Raw genomic sequence first — 12,057 nt, forward strand, 5'->3', positions numbered from 1 at the left:
CAAATATTGTCAGATCTCCACATGGAAGGCATCATTGGAAAGCTTAGAAACTGTACTTTCTGAATCTGTCAATAACTCAAAATGCCCCCGGGCAGACATGTGTCCCTGGATTCTGTGATCTGCCACAAATGTAAACAAAACTTGATTAAGAAACAATAATGAAAATAGCCCAGGTATAAAAAGAAAACATGGAATTTGACTTAAGAAATGAGGCAGGCAAAGACATGAAAAACACTTGAGGGAAAAAACATGAAAAAAACTCTCGAGGCAAAAAACTGCTAGAGTCTACATACGAGATGTTCTGTCACTGTCTGTGGCTGAGAATGGTGTTTAAAAAGGCAGCGGTGATGATCAGGAAGTGAATGCAGGTGAGCGCTTGCTGAATAAGCAGGCAGGATGGAATTCCCATCCCGGATCCAGATCGGAGCTGACGTGGGAGATCCGCAAGCTCAGGAGCAGATGTCTGGGGCGGAGCGTGACAGTACCCCCCTCCTTCAATGAGCGCCTCCAGGCGCTTTAGGAAGAGCACCAGGGTGTTGCCAGTGGAAGTCAGTGATGAGGGTTGGGTCTAAGATGAACCTGGAGGGGACCCAACTTCTCTCCTCGGGACTGTAATCTTCCCAGTCCACCAGGTACTGAAGTCCTCTGCCTCGCCGCCATACCTTCAGCAGCTTTTTGACAGTATAGGCTATAGGTATGGACCCTTTTCAGTCACGTGACCTTCGTAAACGCGACCGCCATTTTGGACATGTAGTGGACTTCAGCTTGAATCAGTTTGAATGCGAGGAAGGCGACAAACGAAAAACATAAAAGAAAAAGGAGCGAGATGCAGAAAACACCTTCACTATCCAGAGACGTAGGGCATTTACAGGGCGAGCAGAGGGAGAGGTCTTTGCAAAAATTGAGGTTAGCAGGCTTAGAGAACGACGTTTACCTGCTTCCACCAGGATTGTTCACTGACGTACGGAAGTACACGAAGCCCTTGTCTTTACCTGACTTCGGCCCACATGATCTGTATACCTATGTCGTTAAAAACCCATCGCCATACACATACACGCCAACGTCCGAGGTTCCGGAGCGCACTCCGGCTTGCTCCCGGAGTGCTCTGGCCGAGGTTCCGGAGCGCGCTCCGGCTTGCTCCAGGAGTGCTCCGGCCGAGGTTCCGGAGCGCACTCCGGCTTGCTCCGGAGCAAGCCGGAGTGCGCTGCTTAATTTGAGGGGAACCTCGGCCGGAGCACTCCGGGAGCAAGCCGGCGCGCGCTGCTTAATTTGAGGGAGAGCAAGCCGGCGCGCGCTCCGGAACCTCGGACGTTGGCTCCGGCAGCTATTTATACTGGATCCGGTGTAAATAGCTGCCGGATCATAATTACAGTAAACTAGTAAATACAGTAAAGGAAAAACTTGAGACTGAAAGGTTTTAACAGTCATCCAAATGACTGAACGTAAACATTGCTACAGTAACATACCAGCTACTTGTTGACATTAGCTAGTCAACAATAGCTACTACAGAAGAACAAAGAGGTTACAATGGGTTATTTTAGCCTATTTGGTTACACACTCGCCGCCACAGAATGTTAACAGCAATGTAATGCCTTTTCTGGCTAATTTTATTCGTCTTACCTCCAACAAAGTGGCCACTACACAAGCGTTGGTATGCCGAGGGCTGCCAATCTGTTAATGGCCGCTATCCATCTTCTCCGTTGGGATCCGATAAAATGATAAACCTTGCCTTGTTTGTTGATGGTTACTACATCCAGGTGCACAACAATATAGTGGCATGATGGAAGTCTTGCTGAAAGTAAAAACTTTCTTTGCTGCCATTCCTCAATGTTGACTGTGGTAAACTACTGGTAGTACACGTCCAAAATGGCGGCCGCGTTTGTCGTGACGTCACGTGAAAAGGGTCCATAGGGGGTTTGGAGGCTGGGGACAAAGAACTGGAGACCAGAGGTTTCAAATGTGATATGTGGAATGTGGGGTGAACGCGTCGCATGGTGAGTGGTAATGTCAGTTTGACGGAACATGGATTGATTACCTTACTGACGAAGAAGGGTCAAGTCAAGTCAACTTTATTGTCAAATATGCTATACATGCTCGACATACAGCACAGATGAAGTTTCAGTCCTCTCTGACCCACAGTGCAAACAGGCAATGCAATAAATAAAAATAGAATAATTGAAATAAACAATATAAACTGTATAAACACTCTAGATAAGAACTAGACATAGACTAAACACTCTATATATAATATATGTACACACACACACACATGCACACAAATTGGAGCAAATAAACAGTCAAGGACACTTGAGGTATAGCAGGTAAACATGAAATAAGCAGTATAAACAATAAACTAATAGCTGTTAAGGTGAGGTAGTGCGGAATAGTGCAAATGAGCAAGGTAAAGTGAAATGTGCAGTCCCTGAGTTCAGTGTGTTAATGAACGTTGAGAGTGTGTGTGTGTTGGGGGGGGAAACTGTGAGGGTGACATGTCAGATGCTGAAGGGGGGACAGGGGGGCGTGCGGGCAGAATCTGCGGCAGGGGCAGAGGGGGGAGGAGGGGCAGAACAGGGAGGGAGTTGAGCCTCCTGACCGCCTGGTGAAAGAAACGGTCCTTGAGCCTGCTGGTTTTGGCCCAGAGACTCTGCAGTCTCCTCCCCGATGGCAGCAGACTGAAGAGGCTGTGAGATGGGTGGGTGGGATCACCTGCAATCCTGCTGGCTTTGCGGGTGAGGTGGGAGTTATAGATATCCATAAGAGAAGGGAGAGAGACACCAATGATCCTCTCAGTTGCTCTCACGATGCGCTGCAGAGTCTTGCAGCAGGACACGGTGCAGGCGCCGTACCACACGGTGATGCAGCTGGTCAGGATGTTCTCGATGGTGCCTCTGTAGAATGTGTGCATGATGGGGGCCGGGACTCTTGCTCTCCTCAGTTTGCAGAGGAAGTACAGACGCTGTTGGGCTTTTTTGGCCAGTGATGTGGTGTTGTTGCTCGAGGACAGGTCTTCAGAGATGTGCACACCCAGAAACTTGGTGCTGCTCACCCTCTTCACTGCAGCACCGTCGATAGATAGTGGAGCATGCTGGGTGTGCACTCTCCTGAAGTCCACAACAATCTCCTTTGTCTTCTCCACATTCAGGTGGAGATTGTTGTCCTTGCACCACATGGCCAAGTGGCTCACCTCACTCCTGTAGATTGTCTCATCGCCATTGTTGATGAGACCCACCACAGTCATGTCATCCGCAAACTTAATGAAGAGATTTGAGCTGAATGTTGGTGTGCAGTCGTGGGTCAGCAGAGTGAAGAGGAGGGGGCTCAGCCCACATCCTTGGGGGGCCCCCGTGTTTAATGTGATGGTGCTGGAGGAGTTGCTGCCAACCCGTACAACCTGTGGTCTCCCTGTCAGGAAGTCCAACAGCCAGTTGCACAGGGAGGTGTTGAGTCCCAGCTGGTCCAGTTTATGAAGGAGCTGCTGAGGAATGATTGTGTTGAATGCTGAACTAAAGTCTATGAACAACATTCTGACATACAAGTTTTTTGTCTTCAGGTGGGTGAGGGCTGAGTGGAGGGCAGTGGAGATGGCATCATCGGTCGAACGGTTGGACTGACATGCAAACTGGAAAGGGTCCAGGTCAGGGGGGGAGGGCAGACTTGATATGCCGCATGACTAGACGCTCAAAGCACTTCATGAGGATGGGAGTGAGTGCGACAGGGTGGTAGTCATTGAAGCAGGAGGGAGACGGCTTCTTTGGGACCGGGATGATGGTGGTGGCTTTGAGGCATATGGGGACAACAGCCTTGCTCAACGAGATGTTGAAGATGTCTGTAAAGACATCTGTGAGCTCCTCGGCACAGTCTCTCAAGACACGACCTGAAGGGTCCTACATATCTGGGAGCCAGCTTGTGGGAGACGGTTCTGAGAGGCAGATGGCATGTGGAAAGCATGACTCGCTGCCCCACCCGGTAGGTGGGCACCTTAGAGCAGCGTTTGTCGGCCTGCATCTTGGATGCTAGGGTGGAGCATAGGAGTCTTTTCCAGGCCAATGCCCACGTTCTCCTGCAGCGGCATATGAAGGTCTGGGCTGAGGGTACAACAACCTCCTCCTCTTGGTTGGGGAAGAGTGGTGGTTGGTAGTAGCCTAGGGAGCACTGGAAGGGCAAGACACCTGTAGCAGATGAAGGCAGAGTGTTGTGAGCATATTCAACCCAAGGTAGGTACTTACTCCAAGAACCGGCATTCATGGATGCCATGCACCTGAGTGCCGCTTCCAAGTCTTGATTTGCCCGTTCCGCCTGGCCATTGGTTTGAGGGTGGAATCCTGATGAGCGACTACAGGTGGCCCCAATGAGTTTGCAGAAGGCCCTCCAGAACTGCGCAGTGAATTGAGGAGCCCAGTTGGAGACGATGTAAGAGGGGAGTCCGTGTATGTGGAAGATGTGGAGGATGAGTAGTTTGGCAGTTTCTTTAGCTGTGGGAAGCTTGGGCAGAGGGATGAAGTGGACCGACTTAGAGAAGCAGTCAATGACTGTGAGAATGCATGTGTTGCCACCTGAGTTGGGGAGTCCTGTGACGAAGTCCAGGGCAATGTGTGACCAGGGTTGACAAGGAGTTGGGAGGGGTCTCAGCAAGCCGGCAGGGGGTCGATTGGCTGTCTTGTTCTGGGCACACGTGTTGCAGGCTGCCACAAACTCCTGGACATCTTCCTTGATCAATGGCCACCAGAAGTGTTGTTGAATGAGTGCCAGGGTTCAAGCAGCTCCTGGGTGACAAGCCAACTTGGAGCCATGACCCCACTGCAGCACCTGGGCTCAAACAGAACAGGGAACAAACAGATGGTTATGTGGTATATTGCTAGAGTTACCAGCCCCGGGGTCCTGCTCCAGGGCCTTCTGCACTAATGTCTCTACCTCAAGTAGGACGGCCCCCACCAGACAGCTTGGAGGGAGGATGGTTTCGGGCATTCTAGACTCCTCCTGGTGGGGAAGAGAATATCCTGGACAGGGGAGCCTGGGTGGTAGGAGAGCATGAACCGGAATTGGGAGAAGAAGAGAGACCATCAGGCTTGACATGAGTTGAGATGTTTGGCGGACTTGAGGTATTCTAGATTTTTGTGGTCAGTCCAGACAATGAAGGGGAGATCCGACCCCTCAAGCCAGTGTCTCCACTCCTCCAAGGCCAGCTTGATGGCCAACAGCTCTCTGTTGCCGATGTCGTAGTTCCGCTCAGCAGGGGACAGCCGACAAGAGAAGAAGGAGCAGGGGTGGACCTTGTTGTCATTGGCCCTCTGGGAGAGAATGGCTCCGACCCTGGACTCGGAAGAGTCAACCTCCACAATGAACTGCTTGGCCGGGTCGGGTATGGTGAGGATGGGTGCTGTGGTCAACTTGCATTTGAGCATGGAGAAGGCTTTCTCTGCTTCCTCCCCCCACTTGAACGGGCTCTTGATCGAGGTCAATGCTGTGAGAGGTCCAGCCACAGTGCTGAAGTCACGGATGAAGCGCCTATAGAAATTAGAGAATCCTAGGAAACGCTGGAGCTCTTGCCGCAAGAATGGGGTGGGCCAGTCAGCAACTGCCTGAAGCTTGAGGGGGTCCATCTGGTTCCTTGCTGGGGAGATGATGAACCCCCGAAACGAGACGGAGCTCTGGTGGAACTTGCTTTTTTCCGCCTTGACAAACAGCTTATTCTTTAATGGGGCTGGAGGACCTGCTGGATGTGACCCCAATGTTCTTTCAGAGAGCGGGAGAAGATCAGGATGTCATCCAGGTACACAAAAACAAAGATGTTCAGATAGTCCCTTAAGATGTCATTCACGAGTGCCTGGAAGACTGCGGGAGTGTTGGTCAGGCCGAAGGGGACTGCAAGGTACTCATAGTGACCTGTGCCGGTGTTAAAAGCCATCTTCCACTCGTCTCCCCCCCTGATGAGATGGTAAGCATTATGTAGATCCAGCTTGGTAAATACTTTGGCTCCCTGGAGTAGTTCAAAGGCCGTGGTCATGAGCGGTAGTGGGTAGCAGTTCTTGACCGTGATGGCATTGAGACCTCGATAATCAATGCAGGGGCGGAGCGACTTGTCTTTTTTCTCCATGAAGAAGAATCCTGCCCCTGCTGGGGAGGAGGAAGGGTGGATGGTCCCAGCTGCCAAGGACTCAGAAATGTACTTCTCCATGGCTTGCCTTTCAATGGGAGAGAGTAGAATCGTCCTTTGGGTGGCACCATCCCGGGCAGGAGGTCGATTCCACAGTCATAGGGTCTGTGAAGCAGGAGGGACATTGCTTGGGTCTTACTGAAGACAAGCTTTAGGTCCAGGTATTCCGGAGGCACGTGAGAGAGGTCGGGAAACTCGCTGGCTGAAGGCTGTGGTGGCTTGGTGGGAGGCAGAGCGGAGTTCAGGCAGGAAGCTAGGCAGGACTGGCTCCAGCCTAAGATGGAGTTGTCGGCCCAGTTTAGGTGGGGGTTATGCTGCATTAACCAAGGTAATCCTAGAACGATGGGTATGTGGGGGTCGTTCATGACATGAAGTCGAATGGTTTCAGAATGATTACTGGAAATCCTCAGGGTGAGCAGAGCGGTGAGGTGGGTGATGGTGGTCAAGCCAGTGCCATTGAATGTCAGGATGGTGAGAGGAACACCGAGAGTGAGTAGTGGGATTCCCAGACACTTGGCGGTGGTGGAGCAGATCAGGTTCCTGTCCGCCCCTGAATTTATGAGGGCCTGGAGGTGGTGATGCTGGTTGTCGAGGATAATGATGACAGGGAGTAACAGTCGATCAGCGGGGGGGGCTGGTTTCGAGTGTTACCCACCAGGACCCCTCGATTCACTGATGGGCTTATCCTTTTCACAGGCAGGTTTGGCAGATGTGTCCCAGCTGACCGTAGTAGAAGCAGGCCCCTGTGCTCCGCCAGTGCTGTTGTTCTTCAGCTGACACCCGAACCCGGTCTACCTGCATGGGTTCGACAGACAAGGCAGGAGATGGAGAGGAGGTGAAGCTGGGGCGAGTCTTCTTTCTCCTCCGTTGCTAGATATGGGCATCGATACAGCTGGCGAGGTCCATGAGGCTGGAGAGGTCCAACAGCACCACAATACCAACTTGTCCTTAATGGCATTGGACAAGCCATGCAGGAACGCATCAACCTGGGCGGTCTTGTTTCAACCGCATGATGCCGCCAACGTCTGGAACTCGATGGTGTAGTCTGAGGTAGACCGGGACCCCTGCCACAGCTCCATGAGTTCTCTAGCCACCTCCCAGATGGACAAAGAGCGGTCGAAAGTTCGCCTCATCTCCTCAGAGAAATCTTTGAAGTTGGAGCAGAAATGTGCATCGGTGTCCCAGACCACTGTTCCCCACTCCCTGGCCTTGCTGGTGAGGAGCGTGATGGTATATGCTACCAGGGAGCGTTCTGTGGGGAAGGCCAGAGGTTGCAGCTCTAGGATTAATGAGCATTGAGACAAGAAAGATCTGCAAGTACCTGGTTCTTCATCATTGGGCTGAGGCGCTGGGAGTCTCGGCTCGAGGAGAAAGGCGGTGGCAGGAGCTGGAGTCGTAGATGGCTGGGCAGGGGTAGGCACGGCTTGATAATGCTGCATCTGTGTAGTGAGGCGGTTTAGTGAGTTGGACAAGGTGGCGAGGTTCTGATTGACTTGTTTTATGTCTTGTTGATGGGTCCCGAGGAGAGTCCCTTGTTGTTGGATGGCTGTTCTCAGATGGGCGAATTCTGCTGGATTCATGCTGGCCAGAACGTACTGTTAGGGTTGCTGGAGGTGTGGTGAATTAGGACCCAAAAGCAGAACACGCACACAGACAGTAATCCAAGAAGCATAGTGGGTTTAATCCAGAAAAGGGCATGGCAAAAATGTAAACAAATCTTGATTAACAATAACGAAAATAGTCCAGATATAAAAAGAAAACATGAAACTTGACTTAAGAAATGAGGCAGGCAAAGACATGAAAAACACTTGAGGGAAAAAACATGAAAAAAACTCTCGAGGCAAAAAAATGGCTAGAGTCTGCATACGAGACGTTCTGGCACTGTCTGTGGCTAAGAACGGCATTTAAAAAGGCAGCGGTGATGATCAGGAAGTGAATGCAGGAGAACGCTCACTGAACGGGGAAGCAGGCAGGATGGAATTCCCATCCTGGATCCAGATCACAGCTGACATGGGAGATCCACAAGCTCAGGAGCAGATGTCCAGGGTGGAGCATGACAGGCTTACCATGACTAAAATCTCATGAAACTTTGCACATACATTTGTTCTATGATACCATTTGTGATGATATAGTAAATGAGCAATGAGTCCATTGCCAAAACAAGTGTTACATTTTGATGTACTCTTCCTCTGTGGTCGATACTCTTGTGATACAGGACAAAGTTCACTTGGTTGTATTTGACTCTTCCCAACAGGAAGTCAGCCATTCTGGATAGAATGTGGGATTTTTACACTTTCCTGTGTTGTCTTGAGGGGCTCACCATACAAACTCATCGAACTTTGCACATATATTTGTCTTATGATATAATTTGAGTTGATATGGTAAATCAGTCTAGGTGGCCTTCATTAACTACTGTACATAGCACCCCCTAGTGCAAAAATACTGATTTGACACCTTGGAAATATTTGAAAACTCAGAAAATTTCATGTACACGTCAATCATGCGCACCGCTAGTCAGCAATAGGGGCTTTAACCCCAGCTCTGTCCATGGGACTCCATAGTGCCCCCATATGTAATTGAGACTCCTGCCCAGTATATTGTTTCACACATCCGTGTCAAATTTAGTAGGTGTGTGGAGTGCCCCTTTATGAACAAAATTGCAATATAAATTGCAATTAATTGTGATAAATTGTGAAGGAATAGTGGATACCTCAAACGAGAATGTTATGGCGCCCAATACTAAATAGAATGTGGGACTTTCAAATTTTCCTGCATTTTTTTGAAGGGCTTACAGTGGCTGAAAACACATGGAACTTTACACCAGCATATGTTCTAGGATATCTTTTGAATTGATATTGTAAATCGGGATAGGGTGGCCTCACGTGTGAGGGCCCTTTATTGTCGCTAGCAGTTATATTTGTTTATTATTTGTTTATTGGGTGGCATCGTGGTATAGTTGTTAGAACTGTCATCTCACAGCTAAAAGGTTCTGGGTTTGAGCACAGCGGCTGACGGGGGCCTTTCTGTGTGGAGTTTGAATGTTCTCCCTGTGTCTGCATGGGTTTCCTTCGAGTGCTCTGGTTTCCCTCACAGTCCAAAGACATGCGGTTAGGTTAGGTTAACATGTGGCGTCCTTGGGCTGAAGTGCCCTTGAGCAAGGCACCTCACCCCCAACCACTCCCTGGGCACTGTAGTATAGCTGCCCACTGCTCTGCATGTGCGTGTGTGTGTTCACTGCTTCAGATGGGTTAAATGCAGAAGATGACGTTCACTGTGTTTGACTGTGCATGTGACAGATAAAGGCTTCTTCTTCTTCTTTAAAAATGTTTCATCGTTGTTATTATTAAGTATTTGCTGTTCGGTTGTTTTTGTTATTGTTAATGAAAAATAACTTATAAATCAATCAGTAAATACATTTATTCAGGATAAATAAACTTATTAGGGATAAAAAAATCTCGTATGTTTAAAGTCCTTAATTTTCTGTAGAACTGCTTTGTGACAGGGTCTGTTGTTAAATTGTTATACAAATAAACTTGACTTGAAACTTGACTGATATTTTTAAACAGATTATGGGTTTTTAATTTCTGTTTATTTTCAAGCACATTTTACACTTTATGGGCCACATCTGGTCTGGGCACCAAGCAAACACTGAGCTAACTTTCAGTGTTATGCATAAGCCAAAGTTTGCACAGTATTAACTGTTACCAGCAGGTGGCGCTGATGTTCTGTACTACTGTTTGGAATGCACATGTAATAAACATGACCAGAAGAAGTGAGTGAACCAGCCACAAGTATGTCCATGTCGCTCTATCTGAAGTGTAGAATTGTTTGCATATAGAGATATTTGGAAGCAACGTAACATAAATTGGTGACGAGTTGTGTAGTTCTGAAGACTTTTCATATCATCTGCAAGTGGCGGACAATGCTGGGGAAGTTTTTTTTTTTTAACTGAAAAGAATGACCATGCTGTGCAGGATACTAGATAGCTAATGTGCTAACAAGTTGGCTGCTAAGAAGGGATGAGTTAGTCTTCATCTGACGAATCTTCTGGTACAGTGCAAGTCATCGGAAGCAGATGCATCATGGCTGGAATAATGGGACATATGGATGCTTTTGATGAGGCAAGTGAGCAATGGATGACGTATATTGAATGTTTTGATCATTACATCAAGGCAAATGACATTCAGGAAGGAAAGAAGCTAGCTGTATTGTTTAGTGTGATGGGTCCTAAGACTTATGGACTGCTTCGTAATTTGATTGCTCCTAGCACTACTGTGGATGTGGATTTTGACGGGTGTTGTGGATGTCCTGAATGACCATTTCGCACTGAAGCCGTTCGTGATAGCAGACAGGCTCTGGTTCCACAAGCGAAATCAGGGGGAAGGAGAAATAGTTGTGCAGTACGTTGCTGTGCTAAAGAAACTCTCTGAACATTGTGAAATTGGTGCATATTTGGAAGATGCACTAAGAGACAGATTTGTTTGTGGATTAAAGTGTGAAACTGTCTAAAAGCACCTGTTGACTGAGAAAGATCTCATGTTTAAGAAAGCTGTGGATTATGCTGTGTCAGCAGAGACAGCAGTGCGCGACGTGCAGCAGTTAAGTAGTTCCCTGCAGACACAGTATTATTACAGTAGTATTACAGAGTTAAATGCTGTGTTTTCACAAAAGGACAAGTGTTGCCGCTGTGGGAAGACAAACCATAGTGAGGAAGACTGCTGGTATAAAGATTGTGAATATCACTGGTGCAAGAGGGTAGGTCACACAAAAAGGATGTGCATGAGCAAGGGCCAAAGCAACCAAGACAGATGGAAACACAAGGAAGAAAAATCTGAGCAGAAAGGTAATGCAATCAAACACAGTGTTAAAAGCAAAAAGAAGAGAATTCATCATGTGGATGCAAGAGTAAATGAAAGTGAAAGCAAGGAAACTAAATCTGATACTGACTCTGGTTTGGGACTGTGCATTGTCTGAAAAGGGGAAATATTCACGAATCTCTGTGCTGCCTATATTAAATGGAAAGAAGATGGAGATGGAATTGGATACAGGGACCGCTGTGTCTTTGATTCCTTGGGAACAGTACAAAAGCACGCTCAGCCAGCTGCCTTTACAACCCACTGATGTCATGCTAAGGACATACACAGGAGAACCTTTCACACCTGAAGGGGTCATAAAGGTGCAGGTAAAGTTGAACAAGCAGTGTGCTGAGTTACCCTTGTACGTTGTAAAAATAGATGCACCACCACTTTTTAGTAGAGAGTGGCTGAGAGCTATTAAATTAAACTGGAGAGATTTAAAGACTGTGTATGCCATTGAGCAAAGAGAAAGACACCTTGGAGGCTGTGTTAAAGAGACACTCAGCTGTTTTTTCTAAAGGGCTTGGAACAATGAAAGGGATTAAAGCCACGTTGACACTTAAACCCAACAGTGTTCCAAAATTCTGTCCTCCACGCAATGTGCCCTATGCCCTGCGACCACGAGTGGAGGCCGAGTTAAAACTTCTGACAGAACTGGGAGTGATATCGCCTGCAGAGCACAGTGATTGGGGTATACCCGTAGTGCCAGTGATTAAACGAGATAATGCAGTGAGGCTGTGTGGGGATTTCAAGGTCACTCTCAACCCAGCCCTCTGTGTGGATAAGTACCCAATTCCACGCATTGAGGACCTCTTTGCATCTCTAGCAGGAGGTCAACGCTTCAGTAAGTTGGACTTATCAAATGCTTATCTACAGATGGAGATGGAAGAACAATCAAAAGAGCTGTTGACTATCACAACACAGAAAGGACTGTTTCGTTTCACCCACTTACCATTTGGCGTAGCGTCATTGCCTGCTTTATTCCAAAGGGCTATGGACAAAGTGCTTTGCAGACTGCCATACACTCATTGCTACCTGGACGACATT

General features: G+C 48.2%; 1 protein-coding gene across 1 annotated transcript in view; it reads left to right on the forward strand.

The window, feature by feature from the left end:
• Positions 1-9,932: 9,932 nt before the first annotated feature.
• The window catches only part of fam210b (family with sequence similarity 210 member B), a 79,874-nt gene continuing 77,749 nt past the window's right edge, over positions 9,933-12,057 (forward strand). Inside the window, exon 1 of the mRNA XM_060919111.1 lies at positions 9,933-10,275. Coding sequence (XP_060775094.1) covers positions 10,237-10,275 — 39 coding nt within the window. The 5' untranslated portion in view covers positions 9,933-10,236. The remainder of the gene's footprint in view (positions 10,276-12,057) is intronic.

This window comes from Neoarius graeffei, chromosome 4 (genome assembly GCF_027579695.1).
Source record: "Neoarius graeffei isolate fNeoGra1 chromosome 4, fNeoGra1.pri, whole genome shotgun sequence".
NCBI classification, from domain to species: Eukaryota; Metazoa; Chordata; class Actinopteri; order Siluriformes; family Ariidae; genus Neoarius; species Neoarius graeffei.